General features: G+C 38.5%; 1 protein-coding gene across 4 annotated transcripts in view; it reads left to right on the top strand.

The window, feature by feature from the left end:
- Positions 1-27,497, top strand: part of HS6ST3 (heparan sulfate 6-O-sulfotransferase 3) — a 316,757-nt gene that overhangs the window by 208,072 nt on the left and 81,188 nt on the right. The window contains exon 2 of one of the 4 annotated variants that reach the window (XM_074911453.1): positions 3,852-3,866. The exons of the other annotated variants lie outside the window; for them this stretch is intronic. Coding sequence (XP_074767554.1) covers positions 3,852-3,866 — 15 coding nt within the window. The remainder of the gene's footprint in view (positions 1-3,851; positions 3,867-27,497) is intronic. 4 annotated transcript variants of the gene reach the window in all.

Raw genomic sequence — 27,497 nt, 5'->3', positions numbered from 1 at the left:
AACATTAAGATGTTCACATACAAATTTCTGGGTATGATGCTACAAAAATTAAAAGAATAGGACAGTATTTTATTTGTGATCAGTGTACTCAAAGCAGATCTCTTGAAAGAACCAGCATTAGCAACAGAGCTATAACAAGGTTTCCTTAATCATTGGTTTCGAATAAATGGTATTTGATCATGTTGAAATTTTGCATGAACTTATGAAAAAAAAAATAAGCCCTTTGCAGTTATCAAAACATATAACTTAATTTATTCTGCTAATGAGAAAAATAAACACGGTTTATTGGAAAACCATGAAAAATAATCATATTCATTTTCTTACGTAATCTAAAAATATTAACTGATTACTTCTATGACTTTCCTATGACTTTTCTGTGTTTTCGTTATAGGACTTAGTATACATAGTCAGTGAAAGGACAGTTGTATTAGGAATTGTCTCTTTCTTAAAACCTAGAAATCCAGTTGCTTTCCTTTGAAATACTTCTGATTTTTTACCAATTGCATATTCATGACTAGTGTACCTTAGTGGAAAGGTCCAAGAGTTACATTCTTCTTTTGAGGCCTACATTTTTAGTTTAATGTATAGTATCTGTATGCTGAGGAGCTAGAAACAGTTACAGAATCCAGTCTGCTTGGTGACAATAGCATGATAGTGACTGCCTCTTACGTGCTTGCATCTTTTAAAACGAGGACCTTCCTTCTTCCTTGAAAGGACCTTGCTAGATGAAGGTCTCCAAAGCATTATTCTCCCATGTTGTTTGGCCACCTTGACTGAAGCAGCATGAGCACATCTTTATATGTATTTGAATTGTGTCTAGTTAGAGGATAGTTGTATTTTTAATAGAGATCGGTACAAAATTCTGAGTGGGACAAAAGAAAAATGACACCTGCTCCAACACCCTGTTTCTGTAACCATGGTATCTAAAGCGCCAAAGTAGTAGCATATGAAGGAGTGGTTATCAGTGAGTATATTACTTTGGGTTTTTTAAGTAGATAGGATATGATTGACAATTCAGTGTGTAAAAATTAAATGTGTCTAGATTCAGTTCTCTTTTGCCACTGCTGGCTTATATTAAATCAGATTAACGACCAACCTTCTATGTTGGACCAGTTCTGTGGGCAGTGCCATGAACTATTCCTCTTTCCAGAGAAACACTTTAAAAAAATAATTATTAAAAACTTCCAAAGAAATAATCTTATGGTTTGCTAATAGATCACAAATAGGTTTTTGTGAAGATTTTAGTAGTGCTAGACTGAGCTAAATGGCTTTAGGCATTTTACCACTGACAGTGGAAGCTGCTCAGTTCCATGGCTGGATGTTGTTATGTTGGCACAAGAGTACTTGAATTACTTTCCAGTATCTTTGGCTCCAGAATAACATTGAATGTTAGGTTAATAACCAGCGCAGTTATAAATATTCATGAAAATTTTACAAAAAAGCTTAAGATTGGGAGACTGTGCTTAAAAAAACCACAACGAACCCACAACCAAAAAAAGTAATGCTGAATGCTTTACAGGACATAAAGGAATATGCATTTAGGTTTTACATTAGAAGAGAATTAGTAACCTGGGATGTCAATTTGTCTTTGCAATATGAATAATTTGTTTAAAGGTACATTAAAATTAATTTGTAAGTAATTTTTTCCTAGAGTGCTCTTGGCATATGTCATAATTAATTATGGTAATTTCTGTCCAGTATGGCAGGATGGAGCCAAGTCTACGCTAACCTAACTTCACCTTTTTAAAAATCTTTTAAACTTTTAACTGCAAAGGGTTTCCGGAGGAGGTAGGGGACTTTTCATGTTTATTTTACTGAAATTATCCTAAATCTTTCTTTACAGAAGAAAGTTGATGTAAAGACTCTTTGAGATTTTATTTCTTTTTTCTGATTTTTTTTTCCTTAAGTTCTATTTTCTTGTCTTTCCCTGCAGTTTCCTCATTTCTCATCTGCTTTCCTGGATGAGGGAATGGCTTTACTTTTTTATCTGTAGGCAAAGGCTAGAGCCTACATTCCTAATTGAACCCCGAGCTGGAATTAGTGGCTCAGTAGGCTTTTCTAATAATTCTTTTCTGAATTTGATACTTGGAAAATTGAAATGTTATTTCTGCAATGAGCATGCTTTGCATTCTCCTTCCCACACAAGAAGTTCTTTCAGCTCTTTAACTTCATTATGGAGATACACCAGGGCACTTCCTGAAGGCAGATACACATACGTTACCTGCACTGAGCAAATTTAGGACATGCTATTGATTTCTGCCAGGGAAACTCAGGATGTGCCACCAACTCTTCCTACTTTCTGAAGTGGCTTCTGAGCCAAGCCTGTGAAGTGGTAGTGGTGTTGACACCCTCCTCCCATGTGCTCCCCTACTGCTACCTGTATCATCTTTTATCACGGTTGTCAAAAAGAAAATAAAGAAGTCCCCCACTTGAACAGTATGTAGAGATTATCAGTTAAATGGTTCATTTCTGGCTTCTGATGAGAGTTTTACACAAACCTGTCAATTTCTTAGTCAAATACAGATAATTCATTTTGCATGTGATAGTGACATACAGCTTTTTTTTTTAGCAGAACATCATTTTCCCCCTTGCTTTTTCCTCCTAGTACACTTTTCTGCAGGCCTTCATTTCATATATGAATATTTTTTCTGTGCATTTTTGAGCTTTGATTTTCAGGAGGAGATGATATCTTTTATTAGCTTACCTGACAGATGAAAAAAAAAAAAAAAAAAAAGGATGATCTTCTGAAAATCATCTGTAACCAAACTCTTCTCAAATTATTGAGTTACTTTTCTCACCTGTGTTGCTTTGACTGGATCAGCAGACAGCAGTCTGTTGCCAGAGTGCTTTATCCTCTACAAACATTTTGGGATGCTTTGCTACTCTGGGATTCTCTGAAAAGTATTGTGAAATTCTCAGTGATCCTTGGCAAAACAGAAGTGCACATGCAGTTTTTCAGTAATTTCTCTAGGATTGGAATAATAAAGAAGAGAGATGTTTGTACTGATCTCAGCATTTGCGACTATTTAGTTTGGAAACCAGGAAATAGATAATTTTGTTTAAGATTTTGTGTTATTTCATGTGACTTTACTAGAGGAGAAATATAATGATCACTTAATTTTTAAAAATTAATGATGAGATTGTAGCTGGAAAGTGGGCTGCTCCAGATTTGTCGGTGCAAAAGTTTTGAAATCGTATTGTAATGGAATAGCTGCATTTTTATATTCATTTTGTTTGGTGGCAAGTAACTACAAAAGGTGAAATTAGCCCTATGCCTCTTCATCCTCTTTTAATTGGAAACAACAGATTGTAATACAGATGCTTTGGATATATTAAAAAAAAAAAAAAAAAACAAACTGAAAAAGAAGGGAGCTCTATGAATCAGACTATGCAGTGATGATTTTATTTATAGCCTAGTTCGTTTACAATTGTAAGTAAACTTGACTTCCACACACAGCAAAGTGTGAAATATCCAAATTAATCACAGATGTAAGCGCCTGGGGAAAATAGATTTTGAGAGGATCAAGGGTATGAAATGAGAAACAGAAAAGAATGGGGAACAGGCCATTTATGGATTAACAGGCTAAAAGGTTGCTTAGCCCTCAGAAACAAGACTCAAAGGCAGAGCTACTATTGATTTTTTTCTTAACTGAAATCCCATTTATACTGAAAAGAATTAAAGCATAGACACACTAAAATCTTCTAGATCTCCCTTGCATGTGACCTCTGAATTTATCTAGCTAGTTGTAAGATGCTAGTGCCTTAGTCTTTCTACCATGAAATGGGTGACAGAGCAATGTGCTAGTTTGTGGACCCTGTCCCACCATGTGGATCTCACAAGTTCAACAGAGCTCTAAGCGACAGATGTCAAACTCAGACTAGGCCTGTGAAATACTGTTCAGGTTTTAGATGGGAGTGACCAATGGTCCAGTCAGGCTCTACAAAAAAACGTGGATTTTGGAAAGGGCATACAGTGTGACAGAGAGAAACTATGATCATGGGCATGCTTCCTGCAAAGCAGCTGAACAACAAAGACCCTCTTTCTGGACCTGCTGTGAGATGTGGTGCTCCTCATGGAGTTGCAAAGAACATGATGTCTGACGGACATCACAATGACTAGCATGTTCCAGAAAGACCACGTGACCATAGGATAATCCACTCCTCAAGGGAATCAGTTTGTTACATGCTACATATTGAGGCATATACTTTCCACTTTAAGGCCTTATCTTTAATCTTATGAGAAAACAGCTAAGGAAAAAGTTGCATCAGTGATGTGATGTTGTCTACAGTGAAAGTCTGTACCTTCGGTGAACTACAACCACTGACAGTGCCCTGTGGCACTGGATGTCCCACTCCACTTTTTACAGCAGGCATCTTGCAGCTGGAGGTGAATGATCATCTGAAGTATCTGACTTAAAGTGATGTGCTTTGCACTAAAAGCTTCTGGGGTTTTCTGTCTGATTCAGTTTAGTAGAGAATGGTTATATGATTGTCTGTTGGTAACTCAGTGGGCTAGATAAGCAGATGGTGAGGTGGACTGGAAACTAACTGAACTGCTAAACTCAAAGGGTCATTGTGATCAGTTGTACAAAATCCAACTAGAGGCCAGTAACCAGTGGTGTGCCCCAGGGATCGATACTGGGGCCAGTACTGTTTAACATCTTCACTAATGACCTGGATGATGGGACAGTATACCCTTGGCAGGTTTACAGACAACATAAAATGGGAGGAGCGGTTGATACACCGGAGGGTTGGGTTGCACTGGGACTTTGACAGGTTGGAGAACTGGGCTGACAGAAATCTCATGAAGTTCAACTAAGGGAAATGTGAAGTCCTGTAATGACCTGCGTTTGACTGTGTTTTGCTGGATGATGTTGGATTAACAGATAGGTGAGGATTTTCTGTTTCATGACTTAGTTGCTCAATTAGAATCAATATACCATACCCCTCATAAACTCAGTTTTCATTCTTAAGCGTGACAAACTCATAGCCATGCAGTACAGCTTACCTGGTTTTCATCTTTCCCCAGTGCAAGAGCTTTATGCAAAGCCAATCAATATTTTCACCACAAAGAGGTGAGAAAAAACCTTGTGTCTATTGGCATTCCTAACCACTTCAAGCAATTAACTCTTGAGGCTTTTGACCTCAAGTGAAATATGTCTTCTATGCTGGCTCCCTGTGACTTGAATTGGTCTCTCTCTCTCTCTCTGGGTCTCTCTCTCCTGTTTTTAAAATCTTGCGTATGCAAATCCCTCCTGGAGTACAGATAGAAGAGTGTTCTGTGTCTTCACCAAGCAGGCTGGGAAATTTTCCTAGTTAATCATACTAGATTTACATTGCTTTGCAATGGCTCACTTCAGGGAGGAGGAGAATTTTAGAATTGGATAGTCTTTGTATTTTGGAGTCCATTTTGGATAGGATGAGAAAATTTTGTCAATAGTTGTAATTCTAGAGATAGATGACGAAAATGAACAGAACTCTGAAAGATAAATGCTTCTGCACACAGTGTTTATTTGAGCTGTAGAATTTTTTTCCCCTTGCAAGATAATGAATGGATGCTGTAAGTTTTTAGAGGTTCAAAAAGGCAATGAACAAATTAATGAAAGAAGAATCCACTTAAGTTGAAAGTTGCCCCCTCTGGGGGTATGAATCAAAAGTTGGTGCACGCTAGGCGTATATCCATGCTTACACTTAAACTTCTCTGTTTGTGGACCCCTGATATTGAACTCTGTGGACCCTTTGATCTGACTTGTACATCTGTCTTTGCGCTGTCCTGTGAAGTGAACTGGTCCCACTCAAAATTGAGTGTAAGTGGACTATATCAACTGTGCCACATGTAAGCATCTGGTGTTATTAGGTCAATAAAGTGCAAGATTTTCAGATCATGATCAATTTATTGAAAATAGGATGGTTCCCAGTGTCTTTTTATGTCTGCTTTTATGGAGGCCATAAGCTTAAATTTGGAAGGATAATTTCAGTCATCACCATTGAAAACATTGGCTGCTATAACTTCAGTTTTTCGCAGAACAAACAGAAGAAAAAATGCAAGCAGAAAACATGTTTTTATGTAAATACCAAAACATCTCAGTAGAGCCAGCACAACATAGGTAAAAATAACTTTCTGGTATTCTTCCAGATTTGTGTTTGCATTTTGAATCAATCTGTGCACATTAGAAACTAAGTAAAATTAGAAGATTAGAAGTGCAAAGCAAGGTTTGAGGGGTTTAGTTCATATAACAATGTGTAGATACAATTCTTTCAAAGTGCAATCAACTCCTGTTATACTGTCAACGTGATATTTGACTATACACAAACACAGACTGCTGCAATGACAATTTTATACCCTATTGTACAACTCAAGTCAGCCCTGGTGTTTCAAAACAAGACAATTTGTCTTGCTGTAAATACAAAAAGAATTATACAAATGTATCTTTCTGCTTTATTATCCTGGAAACCTCATAGATCATATGAAATGTTTGGTGTGTGGCAGTCCAAGGAGAAAAACAGAAAAAGAGATGGCATTTAATTTGACTTCTTGGTATGTTTACCTCTATCTGATGTGGGATTAAGTTGTCATTTATGCAGCTTTAACAATGTTTTTATTCCTTTTGAAGTTTGTGAAATGCAGGTCGGATAAATTGCAGCATATATCCTTAGTTTTCTCAGTGTTAGAAGTCATTAAAAGGAGTGAAGTAACTACTTGGGAGAGGAAGTACAAAAAAAATATTATACATCTAAGGAAACTAAAATTTCTCTTGCTGAATGTGACATACGGAATTATCACAAAAACATGTTTAAAAATCACGCTGACTTCTGAATGCTTATTTTGCTGGGTTTGTGTGCATGGCAGGGGTTTTTGCTAGGGGGAGAGGGGGCTACACCCCCTGTGAGAAGCTTCTCAAAGCTCCCCCAGCTCCAAGTCACACCTGCCTCTGGCCAAGGCTGAGCCAATTACCTGCACCTCTGGGATAATGTATTTAAGAAGGGGAACCTGGGAGGAGTTGTGAGGAGGAGTTGCAAGAAGGACACCTCTGCAAACACCCAGGTCAGGAGAAGAAAGGAGGAGGAAGACAGGGAGGTGCACCAGTGCAGAGACTCCCCTGCAGCCCATGGTGGGAGGTCAGGCTGTGCCCCTGCAACCCATGGAGGTCACTGCTGGAGCAGCCTGTGGAAGACCCCACGCCAGAGCAGGTGGTTGTGCCCGAAGAAGGCTCCGTGAAGTTCTGTGGGAAGAAGTAGTCCCCACTGTTGTTGTAGTTCGGTGCTGGGAGGACTGCAGCATGTGGGGGTGACCCACACTGGAGCAGCTTGGGAAACACCATGGCCCATGGGAAGGACTCGTATCAGAAAAAGTTTGTGGAGGATGTGTGAGAGGGACCCCATGCTGGAACAGGAGGACAATGCAAGGAATGTGTCCCCCAAACCCTGAGGAGGAAGAAGTGGTGGGACTGACTGCACCCCCCCATTCCCTGCCCCCTGCACTGCTTGGGGGAGGAGGAGGTAGAGATATCAGGAACAAAGCTGAGTCCAAGAAGAGGGGGGGCAGGGTGGAAAGTTTTTTTAAGATGTAGTAATGCTTCTCACTATCCTACTGTGTCTGTTAAGTGTTTTTGTTGTTAGTCTTTGAATTAAAATTATGTTCTTTTTCTTCCCGTAAGGAGTCTGTCTTTTTCTTCTGATCGTAATGGGTGAGTCATCCCTCCCTATCCTTATCTCCATTCCCAAGCCTTTTGCTTTATTTCTCCTTCCCATTCCTTAGGAGTAAGGGGTGAGTGAGGGGCTGCATGGTTCTCAGTTTCCCTCTGGGCTAAAAGCACAACACTTTTGTTTTATTTTTTTCCTATTGGCCATCCAAGAAGTTTGGTCAAGAGGATGCAGTGTACAGAGTTATGCCAGTGGCTATCAGCAGTTCAGCCTCAGCTTACAGAGAAAGTGCCAATTCATAGTGAAGATGCCTTGTCAGTGAGGTTCAGGGAGGTTGAAGGTTTAGATGGAAGCATGATTGAAGAAATGTTCAGGGTCAGGTATTTCTTTATGCATCAGGAAGAATGGCTTGAATGAGGAGTAAAAGGTGGAGTAAGAAATGCTCATTGCAAACAGTTGAAGCTATCTTTGTTGTTTTGGTTTGATTCAGTATTTTCTCAGGTTTGTTTGTCATTATGCTATATTGTGTCTTTTGCTTGCAGCCTTGCTTTCTAATTTCACTTTGTCCCAACATAGAGTATACCTGGGTCACCAGCTGCTCAGATGCGTAAGAGGAACATTGCATTTAGCCTCCAAGGGGTTGAGATAGGGAGTTTCTCATTCCCTGCTGGTGCACAGAGCAGAGCGGATGAGAATATTGACTGCAGAGCAGCGGCTGCTCAAGGACATGGGCTTGTTGGCCAAAGAAACAAAAAGCCCACGCCGAACTAAAGCTAGGTGATCAGTAATCACAATGGAATAGATCTGTTTTTTCTCAGCTGAAATGTTCGTCTCTGAAAAGTGTGGCTCAATCCTGCACAAGACATCTGTATGAAAGTCCTGTTGGTTGCTGGCTTTTCCTTATACCTTCCACACAGCAGCTAATTTTTAAAAGTATATTATTCTGTAAAATTCCTGCTTTCACTGTCCTATTATTTGCAAGTTGCACGTAATTCAGTAGCATTTGTAATGTGTGCCTAACTGTAATTATTTTTACTACTGTAGAATTTCGGTATCATAAATACTAATTTTCCTATCAGGCTTCAGAAGATGTATGTGTAGGAATAGCAATCTTTAAACGTATCATCAACAGCAAAACAGAGAGATTCTTGTTTGCCCTTATAGGTTTTTGTATCAGTCCTGCCTGACTTGGGCTATGGATTACTTATTTGTTAATAGGCTGAACAAGTAACTAGATGGTAATTGTGCTCAACTTCTATGGTTCAGAAAACGTGTTTCATCCATCTTTTGAAAGATTCTTACAAAAAAGCAGAAGGATGGACAACTTATAAATAACCTTATGTCCTATAACCAATGTAGAATTCTCTCACGTTGTGGGCAGGGTGCATTAAAGCTTTACTCCCTTGACTGTGGCTGGCTGTCCTCTGCATATGCATGCATTAATGGAATCCAAGTGAACTTCCAACTATATTTTATGTTACATGAATAAATGAAGAACTGGAAAGTGTTCTTTTGTGTTGGTTTATAGTGCTGTGAAAAATTACTGCCACTAGTTGCCTTAATCACATGCAGTAATCAAAAGACAAAGCTGTGCAACATTAAGACACTGATTTCAACCAACAACTGTTCAAGGAAAAAAAAAATCAAATTAAAGCTCTGAAACTGAGCCCTGTCCCTGCTTGTGTGTATATATATATATAAAATCTAGTAGCTATATAACCAGATATGATAATGCATAGTCTAAGTAGTGAAAATTCTTGTGTTCCATTCATAACTCCATGCTTCTTCAACATTAAGATAATGATTGGGGGGGGGGGGAACCCCTCCTATTACTGTAGGATTGATTATAAGCAAAACTGTAAAATAGCTTAAGAGATCTTAAAAGACTTCAGATTACAGCAGTGACTTTGCTTAGTCTTTTGCCTGTCATCCAAGAAGGCACTTCCTGAATTTTAGCTGATGGATGGGAATAACTAAATACCTCTCACAGATGTAAGGAATTTCTCTTAAAACCTTACCTTTGAAAACTTGGAAAGGTTGATAGTTGCAGAATATCAAAATAAGTAGGGCACTCTTGTTTGAGCTCAGAGTACCACGCAAAGGCAGGTCTGATTTGGAGCCAGGGGAGCTTCGAGAAGCTTCTTACAAGGGGCCACTGCTGTAGCCCCCCTCCCTGCTACCAAAAAAACCCCTACCACTCACTCAAACCAGGACATTTTCCTAGAGCTGGATGAATTTGTGTAAAACACTTTAACTGTAGGCTTGCCTTATTTTTCTAGTGCGGTCAAGTCCATCAAGTGTGTGAGCTACTGCAAAAGGAGCAAACTAGAACAGAGTCATGAAAAGAGAGGAAAGTAAATGTACAGAAGTGTTCTGAGCCATACAAATTAGCAATAAAGTAGATATAATTATATCTGTGCTGTTGGGTCTTTTTGTAAATCTGCTAATGTTTTTCTATTATTCTTTTATTTATTACATGGCATTTCTAATATAAGGAAATGTTATAATTTGGAGGGGTCTCACAAGCATTTACATATGCTAGGTCTAATTTTTCTTTTGCTTAATGCCCACGCAAAATTGCATAGCTGTAAGCAAACCCAAACTGTAATTGTGTTAGTGTGTGTGTGTTTGTTATTTATTTATATTTATATCTCAAAGGCATAGTCATGATACAGTACCCCATTGCAAGAAACACTGGATAAATGCAGAACAGAAATACTATCTCTGCCCCTAAGAATTTGTGATCTAAATTTAAGACAAGAGAAGAGACCATTTCAGGAGAACAAGGGAAAGAACAATACGGTATCGCTGTAGTTATTCTTACAATACAGTATGTCAGTCAACGCTCCAAATGGTAATATAATAAACAATGACCTTTGCACAAGAGCAGAGTACCATCTGCTTAGCTTTTTGAGGTTGGGGCGATGGAGAACCATGGGAGGAGATTTAAATAGCAGTTTTGAATTAATTTGAAAGCATGTGCATGACTTAGTGATCTCCTGAATAAACAGATCTTAAAAAAAAAAAAAAAGTTAGACTTAAGTCTGATGTACAGGATACAGGTCCAAGATATGTATGGTGGTTGTGATTAAAAGAAGCAAGAAAGGATATTTAACATGCTTGCTTAGTCATGTTGAACATGCATTGGTAGCTGTAAGGATGCAAGTTGAGGATTTGTTTTGTTGCATAACTTTAACCAGCTGCATCTGACTGAGTTAGTTGTCAAGATTCCTGTTATAGATGACGCAGAGAAGCAGACACATGGGGAGCACAACTCACCTGTCCTCTTTTAAAAGCTGACTTGGGGGAAGGTGAATTGTGCCCTAAGAGGACATATTTCTCTGTTGACAAAAAGCCAAAAAATGACCAGCTGAGTCTGACTGGCTCCATTGTAGACATCTACAGTTCAGATGTGTTAGAGTAAGGTGAGATGAATTCCAGTTGATGACACAGATGGGAAGCACGGTTTTTATAGGAGAAAGATATGAGAATCATGGCAGAGCCAGGTTGACTCATTTTTCTCCATCAAAAGTAGGACTGAAGAGAAAGGCCAAAATAATTTTTCGTTTAGTACTTTTCAAAGAAATCAGTGAGATTCTGTGTGGTGAGAGAAGTAGACGCAGAAGATGCTTTGGGATATTGAGGAACAAATCCTGGACACCTAAAAGCTCTCTGGGACTGTCACTGTGGGATTCCGTGAAGTTAAAATGAAGGTATTAGAAGGAAGTAAAGGGTGGCTGAGCTAAAGGCAGAGTGGATGAACTGGTGATGGTGAATGTCACTAGGGATGCTTTGCAGTGTATACTAAAGGTGAGTGGTGGAGTTAAAAGTATGCACAGGGGAGGCAAATATTAGCATGATCCAGGCACAGGGGACTGGCAGCATGGGCTATGTAAAGGGAACAAGAGCAAGATGATTGAAAGAACAGTTTCAACAGCTTAGTCACTGGAGAGGCACGAAGAAGACGACTTGGATTATGCTAAAAAGTCATCAGGCCTAAGGCACTATAAATCACATAGAATTTGGATGCGAGGATGTAAGTAGGGAAGAGTGAGGAGGAGCACTGGCGGTGCCTGGAAAGGGAGAGTGGAGCAACAGAGGCTTCTGAGAGAGCAGCAGTGTATGTGGTGAAGATGAATGGGCTTTTGTGAATAGAGGAGATAGACCATGGCTGCAGGTCAAATGAAGATCTCATGGTGATGGGAACACAGAACTAAAACAGGTCAGGCAGGTAGAGGTTGAAGTCATTAGGAAGAGTGTGGGGCAGCTCATTAATGCTTCAAGTAAACAAATTGTCACTTTGCTAAATTTTTATTGTGATTTCTGCTCTGTAGTCACTAGTGATCACAGTCTGGATTGCAACAAGTTTCCAAGATTTATATAACTAATAATAACTCTTAGATAGCTTTTTGGTTTGGAAGAACTGTGGGAACAACACGGATGAACCTCATTTTCTTTCTGTGTCAAGATGAAATTAAAAATACATTTTTCTGTAATGGTTTATTTTTAGCTACAATAACTGAAGCCAGTCAGGAATGCTTACTTGTTCTGTTTCTCTCAGCTTCAGTAACTGTTCCTTGATTGAGATATTCTGCAGATATGTACATAAAATGAGAGAAAATAATACATATTGAATTACATTTTTTTTCCCTCAGCATATCAAGTTTTCCTTACAACTTTTCTATGTATGATTTCAATATTTTTCTTCTTATTGGTAGTAGGTCCTTTCCCGTGCAGAAGCTCTCCAGTAATCTAACATCTACCAACTTACAAAATCAAGCCTTTCATTTTCAGTGATAGAGGCCTGAAAGGGAGATTACATCCAGAATGAAAGCAAGGAAGATTGACAAGTACTTATTTCATAATCAAGTATTTAATAATACAGCATTAACTACTGGTATTAGAGATGAAACTTTTTAATATGTTAGGCAAACGTGTGCTAACACAAAGGCTTAAAGTTGGGCAGAGAAGTTTTCCTTCTGGAAGCCTTTCAGGGACGCCTTCCTCTTTCCCACTCCTTTGGGGAGTGCTTTTCTAGGCACCTGAAATGCAGTTTGCAAGTCTGGCAGTATGGATCCTGAGAGGTTTTCTTGGCTTCTTGAACTAGTTGAAAGCTGAAAGTAACTTTCATTAAAACAAATGGTTGTCTCTATTGTATTAACTGCTATTACAGCTGGCTGCAAATTTTTCATTTTCTGTGGGTGATATTAATCACAGGGTGCCTATAATGTGCTGCTGCTTATCCTGAACAAATACAATTAAACTGTATTAAAATTCCACAAGGAATTCTTTAAATGCATCTATTCCTATGTGAATATAATAATTTTTTCCACTTAGGAGCAGATGTTCACTCTTCCTGTTTGAATTCTTTTTTCTAGCACATACTATGTGACATTGAGCTACAAGTCACATAATGTAGCACATGTGTTCGGCATGAGTTCGAGCTATTTAGTGAGTTGTCACTCATGCCCCTCAGTTTTTTCTTGATTCCTTGGCATATAGGACTAGGAGTAGGGTCATATAGTTTCATATAGTCATATATTGCTAGTTCCTGTGTCACTAATTTAAATGCTTTCATGTTTGGAAGATTCATCGTGGCTTTGCTGAGTGTAAAACGCGACTTTTTAGAATGGTGCATCCCACAATGCCTGAACTGCAAGCAAATAGCATAGCTTGTGCTTTGTTAAGCCAACATTTTTCTGTTGGGAAAAGGCCACTCAGGGCCTGAAGGATATTGAAGCTACTCTTTTGAGAAGCTCAGTTGCACATTTACTGAAGATGACAGGCAAGAATTTAAAACCTTAGACTTCTGCTCAAGGAACCTTACTTTTCTTACCACAAACATGGATTTGTCCTATAGTGGAAAATAAGATATTTGAGAGTTTCCGTTTCACTTTCAGTCACAAAGCAAAAATAGCTGGCATGCAGCAGAAACATTTAAGATGATTGGCTTTAAATATAAAGAGAAAATACAAAATTCCTGGCTCAACATAGATGTGGCAGTTTAAAATGATAGCTTGATAACAGTGGTTTCCTCATGCAAAGCTATGAGAAAGATAGAGAAGAGCTAACTCAATCAAAATCTATCAGTCCCCAGTCTTCTTAAGGAAAACACATGGAAATGGCTTTGATAACATATTTTATAGCCACAGAAAAAGGACAGACAAACTGGCAGTTCTTGAACAATCTCAATCCCCTGCAGTATGTTGATGGCTTGCAGTCAGGAGAAGTGATGGTGAAGTCCAGATCTGATGAGCAGCTACACTGCTTTCCCTGGACCTTTTCTTAAGGTTAAATTGGGTTTCATTTCCCTCCTCTCAGTGAGCACTGAATATGAAGATGGTGTGGATGGTACCGTTGTCACCTGGATATTGCATTGCTCCTGAAACAACAGCCTGGGCAAAATTGCTGACTCAGATGGGAGCCTGATAAAAGGACATAATGGATGCGTGAAGAAATATTTTCAAGAATTAGCTAATATACTGTTCTCACCCTTTGTTGCCAATTAGTGCTCTGCATATGCCTTATGTAAGGAAGACTGAATAACAACTCAGTGTTATTTTTGCAAATGTGAAGATGAGAAGGGGGGACAAGCGAGTGAGAACTCTGAGTGAGAACAGTGGTAGCAACATATGGAGCTTAAAAGCACGTCTTACAAAAAATGGGCCCTAATTCTCCATATTTATGCTATGTAAATGGTATTATGATGAAGTAGCTGCTGCTGCTCTGCAGCTCTGCCATGCTGTGAAGGAGGCGCAGCACTTTCCCAGCTGGCAGCGCCAGTAGAGAATGTCCACTAGAAGAAGCCGCAGTGAAAGGGGATGGCAAGGATGGAAGCCATAACTGCCAGCTGAACACTTTATCTGAAAGTTGTATCCTGGCTCAACTAATTATAACTTCCCTTCTCTGTTCACCTTCAGGCAATAATCATTAGGGCTGTATGAGTGTGTTTATATTTACTGAGAAACAGCAAATTTGCTGAACAGTGTGATTTAAAGTCTCAGAAGCATTTGAATGCATCAAATAATTGTGGCTGGAAAATATCCAAGGCTTAATTGGAAGTTTTCTCTTTGTTAATCCCATAACTAATTTGGTGATTAGGGCATTCACCCTTAATGTGGGAGAATTTTATTCAGTTCCTCTCTCTACCTCAGGGGCACAAATCCAAACCTTCCAAATCTGAAATACACCTAAGCACCAGATCTCATCCTCCACCTTGCCTACCAACATGCTTTCCACTTTGGATAAGAGAACAGTCACTGGGACAAGGACTAGCACCCACATGCCTGCAATCTAATCACCTAAATTACAGAGTATTTTTCTTCTTGCTGTTTCATTTGCTGGTAAAGCTTTTTGTGCGAAAGGGAACAGCTCCAACAAAATATTGAGGACACTATTTTAGGCTCTCATGCTCCAGGAGAGTTACTGAGAAGGGTGACGTTGGCAGAGATTCCTGCTCTGAAGTAGTTAGAGAAGAAATTTCAGTCCAATTCTTTTGCCTTTAAACAAATTCACATTGTTGACAATATTTTGAGGTGGATAAGATTCAGAGACATCTTCAGCTACTTTCTAGAAGAGGGTAAGGGGCAGTTCAGAGGCTGTCCTGACTCAAATACTTCTGGTTTACTCAGTAATTCCCAGCTGGTGCCTTCGCAATCCTGTTCAGCTGGTAAAGCTGGGTTAATTAATTTGAGGCGAGGGAGAATAAATGACTGAAGGAAGATAGGCATTGAATGCTTAACACTTCCCTATATCATTCATTATGGGCTCTCTTTTCCTGTTACAGAAATAAGCTCTATTTCCCTAACCATTTCATCTATTGACTTTTTTTTTGTGGCCACTTGTGTTCCTTACAAACTATAACTTGTCTCATGTCATAACCTTTCTAGTGTTACTTCCACATGCTGGTGCTGTTCTTGTCCTTAAATAGGTGTCCTTATTTAAGCTTTCTGTATAGGTTTGGGGTTTTTTTTATTCTGAGGTCACTGAAAAGCTCTAAATGCAGTCATACTGTTTTATCCCTGTTCTCTATACCCTTCCTCTGCAATAGCATAGTTCATTGCTGTTGTATTTAATAAGACTCTTTTAGCTCTTCAGAACACTTCCATCCTTTATGCTTCCCTCCCAGGGGACCCTTTCAACCTATTCCCCAGATAGGTTCAATTCCACTTTTCAAGACGGTTGCCCTTCTCTTCCCATGGATTTGTTTCCTTAAAATAGCAGATTCTTTTGCTTTATTCTCATCTTCACTGAGCTTACTTCCACTTATTTTTCCCAATTATTTCCCCTTAATATCTATCAAATCTAAAATATTTACTTCTCTAGTAGATTCCTTCATCTTTAGGAACAGTCTCTGTTGTACCTCTCAAAGCTTGGATTGTCCCCTAAGTATTTCCACTGATTGTAGAAATCAGTCCCTTGCCGCATTCTGAAATGGTAGCTCCCAACCATGACTTTAGCTGTGTTCTTTGTGACCTTTATCTTCAACCAAGTCAAAACTCTGCTTTCCACTTCTTCCAGAAGCCGAAAGTGAGAACATGCTTTTTCTTTCTCCCCCCCCCCCCCCTTTTTTTCCCCTTACACAGGATGCAACATCCTCTTTTTTCTGTACAATTACTTTAGTTTCTGAAACAGAGACTGCTGTACCCTTGGATTTTTTATTCCATGTTTCCTTTTTGTGCATGGATGGGTCATGCTGCTGGACTGTCGAACTAGTTCTTCATTTGGAATAGATAAGGATTTTAGCCAAAGAAATGCTTAATTATTAAACATTTTATTTCCTTACAGATTTCAGAATAGCAGTTTATTAAAAGATTCAATTTTAGTTTGGATTTCATGTGAGCTGTTAGTAATTACACTTAGTTTAAGAGCAATGAGATGTTAATTAAAAATCTGAATAGTAGGAGAAATTAGGAGAAACTGGATAATTAAACAATATGATCATTTGTAATGGTTCCAGTGGCACAGTAATGTAATGCTGAAAAGAAATCATTTGAGAACTATTGTAAATAATTATGGGAAATAATTATGTGTTGGGGTTTGCAAAATATGCACCACATAGTGAAATATCTTTGAAATCACTGCATCTAAAACATATATGAAAGAACTGTTTGGGACTTACAAATTGTTTGGGGTGACTATCCAATTGTAAGTAAAACATTGCATCTTTCCGCTGCATGAAATTGCCTTCTCCAAATCCTACCTCCATCCTTGACTTATCTTACAAACTAAGACAGTGACCTCTTCCCCACGACAAGACAGGCAGTAGAAAGACAATGTAGGTAATATGACTGTTTTCAAACTGCTCTCATGTTTGTTTGTGTCCTGAAATGATGCTGTACAGAGGAAACAAGGTGCCTGGAAATCTCAACTATGAATTATTCTGCCAAAATAATTTCAGTTATACATACATTTTGGGGAAAGTGACAATTCTAAAAATAGGTGAAGATGCTATTCTACAAACTCTTCTACCAAAATAATACCTAATATTATGAGTGAAACCATAGATTAAGCACTTCCATCTGCTGGTGGATTCTCTTCTAAGGACTGAACAGTCTTTTTGATTGGGCTTGCGCATGTAGGAACCTGACCTGTTCTGGAAATCCCAACCCTTTTACATGTTTGATGAAATGCTTCTGACTGCTTCTTGAAAATAGAAACCAAAATATTTTTCACTGTAGAAGCTAGTAGTGTTTTGTTCTGATACCAAACCAACAGCAGGTGTACAAGTTAACATGGAAGACATCAGAACTGTGCTAGCATGAATTAGTTTGAAGAGACGTAAGGCAAATGCCACATTAATGCTGTTCTCCCCTAAAGACTATAATCTCTGATGACTGATAGAAGTGTTTTGAAAAGAGCATTTCAGATAACAAAAGCGCTGAAGAATATTGATGAGAAGGTATTTCACCTTCTTATTCCTGCAAATTCTGTGAATGCTTCTGTTTTACAATGTTACAAAACACACTTTGTTATCTTAGCAGATATTTTCTTTTTAAGCAAAAGAAAAACACTCTGTAGTTTTAGATAAATTTTTAATGAGCAATCTCAGTATATCTCTCCGTTTTGCTGCTTGTTTATGGCGAGATTGGGATGAAGACCAAAGATGAGGAATCTACCCTCTTCTATCCTACACTTCCAAGACTATGATCATCCTTGGGGTTCTCTGGGCTATGAGGTCTTTCTTCTGCAGCTCTGCTTCTTGTTATTTGCATTGCTTATGCTTTTTATTGGAGAGTGGGGAGTTCATCCTGTTTTAGCTTTGAGCATATCTTCTAAAGCTGGGAGTTGCTTGAGAGAGAACAGGATTGCTGTTCGCTGGTGAGTCCAACCTGCAAATGCAAATAACATTTCTAGAGAAGAGCCAAAAGGCCTTCTGCTAGCACAGAGTCTGATACACTTTCTAGTCAAAAAGGATGGGATCAAAGAATGCAGTACTTGGAGGCTTTTGAATAAATAAGACTTCATGAGGGAGACACAGGTATGGATTAACTGATATTTACAGCTATTACTAGCATTTGAAAACAGATGTCAAACAGTCCATCACCCTACCAGGCCAAAATTATCTGGGACTTCTCTTCCCTCTGTTCTCTGCCACAATCCCTGCTGTCCCATGCATAGGTGTGACTGCCTGCCAGGATCATGATTTAAGTCAACGCTGGGGTTTTTGATTTACATGAGTTAAGTCAATGTATTTGAAATTTGTGATGCTAATTTGCTCTGGACTCTGACTTCATAGCAGATGCCAAGTTCCTGCCCAGAACAAATTTTACAGCTTTTTCCCTAGCTATTGGAAAGTGGGTGAGCAAAGGGTCATAGCTGATTAAATTTCTAGACAGTCCTTCTGTACTGCATGTTTTGTTTTGGTCTTTGTTTTCAGTTTAAGGCAGATTCACTCAAGGTGCAAGATATGGAGCTATGCTTTTTTTATTATAAGGTATTAATTTAAAATAAGTGAAACAATGTAATGATCAGAAGCCCTTATTAGTTAAGGATTCATGCTAATAAGAGGCAACAGAATTTTTGCATCTTGCATGCTTTCCCCAGGTCACTGTAGAGAATGTTTCTCTCCTGAAAGCACTGCCTTTTGCACAATTGTTTAATATTAATTTAAACTTAGGGAAGGTGGCAGGTTGTCATTTCCAACCCTCAGTTTTAATTCGGACAAACTAACAAACAGGACAGAGTGTTCTGTGGCTGAGAACTCCAAACACCCTCACTCCTTTAGTCTCTTCCAAGAGGCTACCATATTCTATGGTACTTTTTACAATGTGGTTACTGGTCTGAAGAACTGAACAGCAACCCTCAAATATGTCGGTATAGTCACAGTGCTTTCAGGTATAGAAAGTAACAGCTAATTGCAATTGGAAACTTTTTGGATCATGCTGGTGTGCTTAGTTGGATGGGTGTAATTCAGGCTTGTTCAAATGACTGTAATTACTCTGAATTAATGAAGCAGCTATTACACTTTATGAAGCACAGATTTATAATTTGTCATCAGTGATACTTGGGAAACTTGATGTGTTCAGTGAATTAAGGAAAGTTTTATATTAAATGTAGTCTTTATACATAAATGCTGCTGCAAAGGTGGCAAAATTACAAACTTCACTACCAAAAAAAATATTCGGGTCGGATATTAGGAATAACTTGCAACAGTGAGGGTAATGAAACACTGGAATGCACAGGTGATGCCACAGTTTCCATAGGCAGTAGTGAAAGGTTTTAATAATATTTGTCAGAAAAGCATTTGTACATACTCATGGTTAAGTAACCTTTTGAGTTACTTATTGCTTTTATTCGACACAGGTCATATATACAGGTAGTTCAGGGGTACCTATGCAGTTTGAAGCCATAGATTTCAGATCATTTTTGCTTTTGTGGAAATTCAGCTGAGGCCTAAATCATGAGCTGTTTATGATGCATCTCCTGTGATTTGTAGATGATCATGGATGAGTGTGAGATTAGACTCCTAAATCCTGCTGTGTTAAGGCAATACTTACAGTTTAAGCTCAGACAGACACCCAGTCTGATGACTTTCAAGGGCTGCGTAATTGCATTCTTGAACTCATTACTTATTCACTAAGATCTCTAAATGCTTAACTCCAATGGCCTGGGAAGATTCAGGCCCCAGATTAATTCAGGAAAGTGGTGTTTTCTGGGCATCTCTTGAAGATTTATACAAGATGTGGGCATGTCTGAAATGGATTTTGATGGTAGGCACTTTTACATTATTGTTCATGGTTAGAGCTGTCAGCCAAGGGGACACAGGTTCTGGCTGCTGATCAACCTGGAGAAATATGACCGAACCTTCTGGTAAGGGAATTCTCCTGACTAATAGGTCTTGAGCTGTCCTCAGCAAGAGCTTTCACCTCTTGTGCTGTGGAAGCTGGGCCCAGGAAGAACACAGGTAAGAAGAAACCTGGTTTAATGGGTGAGGAAGATGCTGAATTGATCCTTCCAGCTCAGAGATCCCCAGAATATGGATGTAATTTACACCATTACTGACAAAAACAAAATCCAGTTTTGGATCTGATTGACTGAACGTGCTTCCCATTTCCAGGTGGTATCCTATTCTCTCCCTGAAGAAATAGATGCACAGTTTGAGCAGGCTTAGACCCCCTCTGGTGCACAAATTCCTTGTGAGCTAATAGAGGCAAGAAGATACCCAGTTATGTGGACTTTCAGGGGAACTTATTTGCTGTAGAGAAGAAATGTAGGTGTGATGGGCAAACAAGATGCTCCCTGCTCTGGTCCACAGGACTAAGTTTGGCACATAATTATTATGAGTTGGATTCAGCCCTTCTGTTTCTTAAAAGAATATTGTTGTTTGTTTTTCTAAAGATGAAAGGCAGTGGATGTAAAAAATGACGTAAAAATATGAATTAAATGCATTTCCAGTATGTGCAGAAAATTCAGGACTTCAAGCAAGTGCTGATGATCACTAGGAGTGACATCCTCATGCTTGTGAAAGACAAAAAGCAAACTTCTATATACCAACTGTATGTATAAAAAACCACTAAGGGGTGTTGTCTACCTAGTCTTTAGTTGGTCAACTTGAAAACAAGCTAGGTGAAGAATATTTTCCTTCTGTAAGCCATGTCCTTTCATGCTGGAGGTAGACACCAGAGGGACAGTGGCCAGTCATGTGGGAAGTGGTTGAGTGGTGGTGGTACAGAATGATGCATCAGGGATCTGGGATGTCATGTGCTGTCTGTTCCCTAGTATCTCTCAGTGCCAACTTGTTCCATTTGCAGCCCTTGTTCCAGTAAGGCTTATAACCTCAAAAGTTAACAAGATCCACTAACTTTTCCAAAATCTTCTGACAACTTGTTGTTGAGGCCCACACTACTACTGGGTGAAATGTGTTTGCAGACCCATAGGAAAAAGCACAGTGTGTGTCTGGTCCCTAGACTTTTTGGCTGTGTAGCAGTAGGATAAATTTTTAACCAATACAGCGACTATTAAGAATATTTTTATTCAGTTCTGCAAGGAATAGTGTCCTTGAGTATCAATTACAATTTAAGTCCTCAGCCAGGCATGCACTATAAAGCAATGTACAGACTGGCTCAAGTTGAGACAATTTTGACTAGGGAACAGATGAGTAAAAGGACAGAGTGTCGGTAGAGGCATAGACACTAAAAACAGAAGTCAGTTTTCATAAATTCAATGTCAAAAATGCATGTGCATCACAACAGAAGACTTGCTGTTAAAGGAGGAACCGAAAGAGGACAGGAGCTGGTAATTTGCATGGTGAGTTCTTCCCAACCCTAGAAGAATGGAGGAAAGTAAGAAGAAGGCTTAAAAAATAATTTTTAAAATGGGTGGTCAAAGCTGCTGGTAGTAGGAAGAAGGTGAGAGGTCACTGTAAGAATACAAATTAGATTTTTATTTTTTTTTTAGAAAACAAAATTCTTTTACCATTTTTATATTTTTTTCTGCTCTCCTCTGAGCGTTTATAACAGCAAAAGACTAACTGACAAACTACGTAAAGAAATACTAAAATTAACTTTCTTTTTCATGACCTTTTTTCAGTCATTGTCATGTAAGATTTTAATTGTAACAATGTCTAATGTTTTCCCACAGCTGTATGATTTTTTCAAGTTGACTGAACCCATTGAGCATTGAAATTCTGTAAGCAGATCTCTGGTATTATTAAATATGGCTATTACATATGTGCATCTAAACAAGGACAATACGAACCTGTATTCAATTTGGGTTGAGTCATGCATAATTCCTCAGAACTTCATATGGAAATGCCATACTGTTTTCTTTTCTCTCTCCCTAAACAAGGCACTGCAGCACCTGTACTTCTTTGGCATAAATGAGTAAACCAGAGCAACTCTGGCTGTGATATCTCAGGGTAGAAAAAAGAAAAGACTTATTTGAGTGCCACATTTGGAATTTAATTGTGTACAAGTTATACTAATGAAACAGGTATTCTAGTATGCTCTATTTATGTGCAAGGGTTCTTATAGAAAGTGTGCTGTACATGGCAACATAACATACTGTAAATATTACACACATCTTTCTGGCATTCATTTTTAAGGAGCAAGTTAGGATAGATTAGCATTCAGGACGATGCCACAAAGTCTGGGAAACTCAAAGATTTAGGTTTCTTAAAGGTTATGGGATATGCTAGCCTCCATTGTGAGGTGAGACCTGCTCCAAGTATTAAGATAACTTTATTAAACCGATTGAAAGGTAATCAATATATCTATTTGGTTTAGTAGAAGACACCTGATTAGGTTGGTCATTATTATTCTAACTGTGGTCCAATTACCTAATTGTTCTTTTCTCGGGGTGGATTTTCACCCGCATTGTACTTAAAACTGGTGTCAACCACAATATTTCTTGTAAAAGCTCTGAACTCTTTAGTTTGAAGGCAACAGATCAGTAAGATGCTGCGCAGGACTTTGGGGAACCATTTTTATTGAAAAAGAGAATGAAACCATGGAGAAGGCTATTTAGAGTTGGAATGATGCGTGGAACAGTACCTGCATTTGCATGTATGCAGGTGCTCTGACTGCTTTTCATGTTAGATTGGGGCACTAGCAGCAAAATGTTGGGATGAGTATCAGCTCTCTTCTGGAGCACCTTTTTCTCTTTGCTTTGGGCCAGTCGCTGTAACTGTGACCTGTGTGTACTTTCATGAAGCCTCTGGAAGCCATTTCAGGTTCCTCAGGGACCATCCTGACCCTGGATGGTGCAGCCTTTTGATTGCAAAGCTTTGTTCAGAAACCACAAGATAATATCAGCGTTTTTTGGGAAAGCACTATTATGATGTATGTAACCAATACAGACAAAGCTGGATAGAAACTTCGTCAGAATGTTCTTTTCATGATGTTTATAAAGGACCAAAACCAAAATCATTGCAAAACAGATTGCAGGAAATTGTAGATATGAGAAGGGCAAGCTGTCTTAAATAGAAAAGATTTAAAGTCTTTAACGATAACTTAATGTAATAATAGCAGTGATAAAATAAGCAAGTATGTTTTGGGTGGTTTATTTTAATCTCATTTTGAATTTGTTGCTAGTAGAAAGGCCAAAACCAGGAAAAATCACTCATATATTTTTTCTAATTGAAACAATCTTTCACAGTCAATTTTGAGTTCTCTTTGCAAACCCAGAATATTGTTTATGCAGAACATTAATTCAAGCAGTTTAATTATTAGCAAGCTCCAATCAAATTATTCTGTTTAATTTTTACTATGCAGAAAACAGTTTGATATATTTCATATGTACTTATTATTTCATTCAAGATTTGTGCCCTTCCTGTTTGGATGGAAATGAGTGCTTAAAAAAAAAAAAAAGGCTAGAATTTTAAATCAGATTTTTAGTGATTGTATTTATTTTATATTTATTACTGTAGTTCTGGCAGTGTCTGGCTTTCACTTCAAGGCAACAGATTTACTAAATTTCAATATTGTTTCTAGTCACTGTTGGGCTGAGTTTTCTGTATATCCAAGCAGATATCAACGTAGAGATTTCAGCTGTGTGTTCCAGCACATAAAGTGTCAGGGTTATGATTGCAGCCCTTCAAAGGAAACAATGTTCTGTAAATCTTATGTCTTCAGTAGCTCTGTTGTTATTGTTACGATTATCAGGAGAGCTAATAAAACTGGCTAGCAGGCAATGCTCAGCCTTTTCGAGCTACAGCCTGCAAGAGCCTTTGCATCCTCTCTCCTCTTGGACCTGCCCTGACATGAAGCACCAAACAAACCAAGGTCTTTCATGGCTTTACAGCTCAGAGCCTGTTGAGATGCACCTGAAAGGTCTGCTGCCCACCTGTACTGTTGCACATTTGTGCAATCGAAGAAAATACACTCTTGACACCTGATAGTTGTGCTGAAACCAAATGTAATTAAGAAAGAAGCTCCAAATAAAAACTAGAAAATTGTAAATAACAGATTTTTCTCTCCATTCTAAACACTAAGCTAATTTGGCAGTTTAAAGGATTATAAAATATGGTGATATCTATGAAACTACCATTTCACCGATATTGTACCCCCAAATTTTGAATTTCTCATAATTGTCTGTTTTTTAAATCAGCATTCAGTGGTTCAATGTTTTATTAATTTGCACATGATTCAGCAACATATGTTACCTTTTAAAACACATTTGTGTTATTTTAATAGAAGGCTGTGGGTTTAAACTTGAGTAGTTTCTCAAAATTACCCATTTATTTGTCAACAACTATGCTTTAAAGAGAGATTATATTCTTCTGTGAGTTATTTTAGGGCATACATTTTTGTCCGTCCTGACATGAAGGTGATTTGTGGAGTGACTGTTATGCTTTGGGCACTTTTATAGCACTTTTCAGTTTATTGGCTTGTGCTATGTTTGTTTTGTAACTTTAAACAGCATTATGATTTCCGTAAGCGTTGTGTCTTCATGGATATAATATAATCAGATTTGTATTTTGAAGCTTATAAAGTGATTACAAGAAGAAAATGCTGTATTATTGCAATAGAAAGGCAGCTGTCTCTGATAGATGGCTTACTGAAACATATTTGTTTGATTTTTGGGATGAGTTAGTGTCTTCATTGAGCACTCCTTTCCAGACGCATTGAGCATTCAGGTTGTGGTTTGTATCTGTTTACTTAAAATCTTCTTTCAGTTGATCGTGTTATAGTAGATGTTAAAAGAAAGATTAACTTCATGTGTTCAGCAGTTCCCTTGGTTTTTTGTAGAGTTTTTTTTTTCGGTAGCTCTGATTTATGATCTGTGACCTGCTTTGTTAGATGCTCAGAGTTACTTTCTATGCATACTTACGTTTAACAGTTGTGATCCTCAAGGTCTTCAAGCATTTGGTCTTGTGTTAATTTACCTGCAGGGGACTATTAACTTGTCTTATTAGCTTGAGGTCATTATTTCCTGTCTGAATGAAGTGAAACTCAATTAGCATTCTTAAGTGTTTCAAATGTTAATTTGGAGAAGATGGAAGGAAAAGGAAAAAGAAGAAAAGAGAACAAAGAAATAGATGAATTTAGCCTTTAGAATACAAAGCTGCAGATCCATTTCCAGTTACAGTGATGCAAAGCTACCATAAAAAGTTTTATCTTTCAGGGCTGATTTAGGTGCACTTACTCATGACTTCAGCTGAGATGACCACCTGTCAATAGATGCCTGTTTTCCGAGGGGGCATCTCTGCTTCTTCTTGCAAAGGCAGTCAGCACTGCAGTTTTGAGTGGTTTTAGGAGAGTCAGGAAAAAAAACATAGAAATCCTGCACATGCATGGATGATGCCATGTGCATTTGTACTGTACCTGTAAGTCATTTGTTCTTGGTGGTACTCAGATTTTCCAGGCCCCCAGAACAGCATCCATACCTGTGAACTTGGGGCCTGTCTTCTATTTACAAGGTATTGGGAGAGTTACACACAGAAGAGATGCCCAGTGGAAAGCAGTGCTTTAAATTAAGAAACTTAAGTGCTGCAGTTCAGGCTGTATCTTGAATTCTAACCCTTTCCAGGCTTAACTGCCAGATTTGAGCCATTGCAAGATCATCCACAATCCTCTCCAGGATGCTCATGCTGTTCTTTGCAAACAGATAAGTGGTGCAATCTTGGTTTTAGTCTAAAGATGTCCAAACTGATGGAGAATTAGCTTGTTTGGGTTTAGGGGCTCTTTGTTCACCCTCCTTTCTTTGGTTATGAAATGAAGTGTTTCAAAATAAGGCAGTATTAAAGACTGAGCACAAATGAGTAAACGGTCATAACTGAAAAACAGCTGTCAGGTTACTCACCCAAGCAAAAGTCTGGGGAACAGTGCCAAGTACTGAACAGGATGTTTTGTGTTAACAGCAGAAACTATGAAGACATGGCTGTTTTGAGGACCTGATTCAGGCATGAGTAGCTGAACTACAGAAGTCCCACTGTAGATGCCTAAACCCTTTTATAAGGCAGCAGACCAGAGGAGGGCACTGATGCACTTTGGGTTTCAGGGCAGGGATGTGTGTGTGCCTGGAGGGAGGGCAGTCAAACCCTGGCACACCCTACTCTATACGTTTCTTCTTTCCATGTTTTTCAGCATTAAATGTTTGGAGACCATATTGAGAGATATAGGTCAAGTTGCTGGTTATGTAGGTTTGTAACACCTAAATAATTTTTGCTTTTAGCCTGGGAAGTGAAATTGTGTTGATGGTACAGTCTGTTTTAGAAAGAATCGTATCAATAGTTTCCTTTTAGTCTATTTTATCAGCTACTGTATTCCTTAGCATTGTTGTCTTGCTGTTTCTGTAGCTATTGCACATTTACAGGAGTCTGCAAACACAGAAACAGTCTCCCACTACCAGATCCCTCTGTGTTAGCTAATGGCTGGCATTTCAAGGTGTCTTGACCAGCAATATTACAGAATCGTAGAATCATCTAGGTTGGAAAAGACCTTGAAGGTCATTTAGTCCAACCATTAACCAACCATTAGCTGATTCAAATATCAAACGGGGAACTCTAAATAAAAGCAACATTGTTTGGATCCATAGTGAAGGTAACTGCTGATTTTAGATTATGATCCTAGTGGATTATCTGAAAAAGACTGATTCTGTTCTGAAGCGTGTAGAATTTCATGTGGAATTGTGTTTCTTGGATAAAGAGCCAGAACTGCCAGTTTTCCAGGCAGTGTATTGACATACAAATTTAGTTGGGTAAGAGTTTTAACAACACCCTTACTGCACACATTTAAATATTTTGTGTTTAGTTTTTATTGTCTTACATTTTTATTCAGTTTTGTAGGAAAGAAAAGTGCTAGCCGGGGTTATCTTCTGTGCCACGGGAGGGGAACAGTGTTAAAGGTCTTAATTTCTATGTAGCTGTCTTTAAGAGGTGGCTCTCAAAAAGTTAGGATCTGATTTTTGTTACTAACTCAACTGTTTTCACTTCTTCAGGCAATGTAAAAGTTTCCCATCAAGTAGGAGTGATTTAAGGCAACATTCGGCATCCTGATGTTTGAGAATCAGTTGATTGTGTGTAATTAGTCACTCAGGAGTGCATCAGCAACATTCCAATGAATACTGTTTTTCCCTGTCATCAGCTGTGACTTCCATGTTCAAAACTGATGCATGATTTTGAGGCAGAAGTGCTTATCTGGAGAACTGAGTAACAAATGGGACATGTAACTTCCCATCCTAAGGTTACTGACTTGAATCCAGCCTTAATAATGAATATTGCTGTAAAGTTACCTAAATATCAAATGGGAAACTGTAAATAAGGGTGAAGTTAGTTGGGTCCAGGATGAAAAGGTATATTCCCTAACTACCTGGCAGGCACAATCTTTGCCAGAGGATTTCACTGTGCTCTATTTTGTTTAAAACTTCAGTGCCAAGATCCTGATCGTAATTTTCTTGGGGTAAGTTTAATT

This window comes from Athene noctua, chromosome 1 (genome assembly GCF_965140245.1).
Source record: "Athene noctua chromosome 1, bAthNoc1.hap1.1, whole genome shotgun sequence".
NCBI classification, from domain to species: domain Eukaryota; kingdom Metazoa; phylum Chordata; class Aves; order Strigiformes; family Strigidae; genus Athene; species Athene noctua.
Note: the sequence above shows the minus strand (reverse complement) of the source record. Positions and strands in the feature narration are given on the sequence as shown.